This window comes from Rhagoletis pomonella, unplaced genomic scaffold, assembly GCF_013731165.1.
Source record: "Rhagoletis pomonella isolate Grant_MI unplaced genomic scaffold, Rhpom_1.0 Rhpom_scaffold_00002, whole genome shotgun sequence".
Taxonomy (NCBI): domain Eukaryota; kingdom Metazoa; phylum Arthropoda; class Insecta; order Diptera; family Tephritidae; genus Rhagoletis; species Rhagoletis pomonella.
In genome coordinates this window covers 37,325,722-37,326,634 of record NW_023458556.1, presented here as the reverse complement: position 1 = coordinate 37,326,634, position 913 = coordinate 37,325,722, and the positions used below count along the sequence as shown (strand labels likewise).

Genomic DNA, 913 nt, shown 5'->3' with positions numbered 1-913 from the left:
AGAATAGAAATCGCTGCATCTTTTAGGCGCATCAATATTACATAGTTACATCTCGAGCTAATAAGAGTGAGGTAATAAAAAGAAGACTGTCCCGTATAATACAGAACGGATGGTCACCGTAGACATAACTGATACAGGGGCTTGAAATAGTTGAATATGCGCCAATATCTATTATATGTAAGCTTTTGGTAAACGATGCTGCACGTTATATTGGCCACACCCCGGTAACGTTACAAAATCATTTTCCTATATTAGGCAAATGCATCTTGAGCCAACATTCGATTAAGGATAACTTTCAACATTCCAACCAGTTTACCATAAACACCAGTAAGACAAATAAAATATTCTACCATTCACTTACCTTGATTTTCATTACGTAATTTGATGGCACAAAACCAATATTGCCTTTCATGCTAACAACTTGCCACCAGTTTCTTTGGCGAGCAGAAGTCTGGTACAATATAAAGTATTCCCCTTCATCGAAACTTATGGTTTTGGGATAGACCGCCTGGAAGTCATAAAGTGCTTTCAGCATTTCGATGCTTTCTGCATGGATGAACACGCGATTCCATGAAATGGAAACAACGAAAAAAGAAAAACAGGATGACATTAAATGGGGTAGGTATATAAACTTATTATTTAGGTTAATATTTATAAACACACAGTATTTAGGCAAATGTAGCAGCGATGTGTAGATAAAAACACACAATCGAATTAACAAAAGCACGTCAGCAGCAGAAGCTGCGCCTCAAGGCACTAAAGTCAATTGTCCCAATTTGAAGCTTCAAACACATTTGTTGGGGCTGCAAGCGGGAAGCGTGCAGAATGCATCAACAAGGCAGTGGAAAGCGTGAAACTGCCAAAAATGCGGATAATGCAATTGTCACCATCACAACCACATTAATTGTCAGTA

The 913-nt window shown here is 38.3% G+C and overlaps 1 protein-coding gene across 3 annotated transcripts in view; it reads right to left on the bottom strand.

Moving 5' to 3' along the window:
• The window catches only part of LOC118733561 (NCK-interacting protein with SH3 domain), an 81,147-nt gene that overhangs the window by 12,858 nt on the left and 67,376 nt on the right, over positions 1-913 (bottom strand). For 2 of the 3 annotated variants that reach the window (XM_036463001.1, XM_036462999.1), the window contains exon 2: positions 362-546. In XM_036463001.1, the coding sequence (XP_036318894.1) occupies positions 362-546 (185 nt within the window). Of the gene's footprint in view, positions 1-361; positions 547-663; positions 896-913 lie in introns of those variants that run through there. The other variant, XM_036463000.1, reaches the window with a different exon arrangement.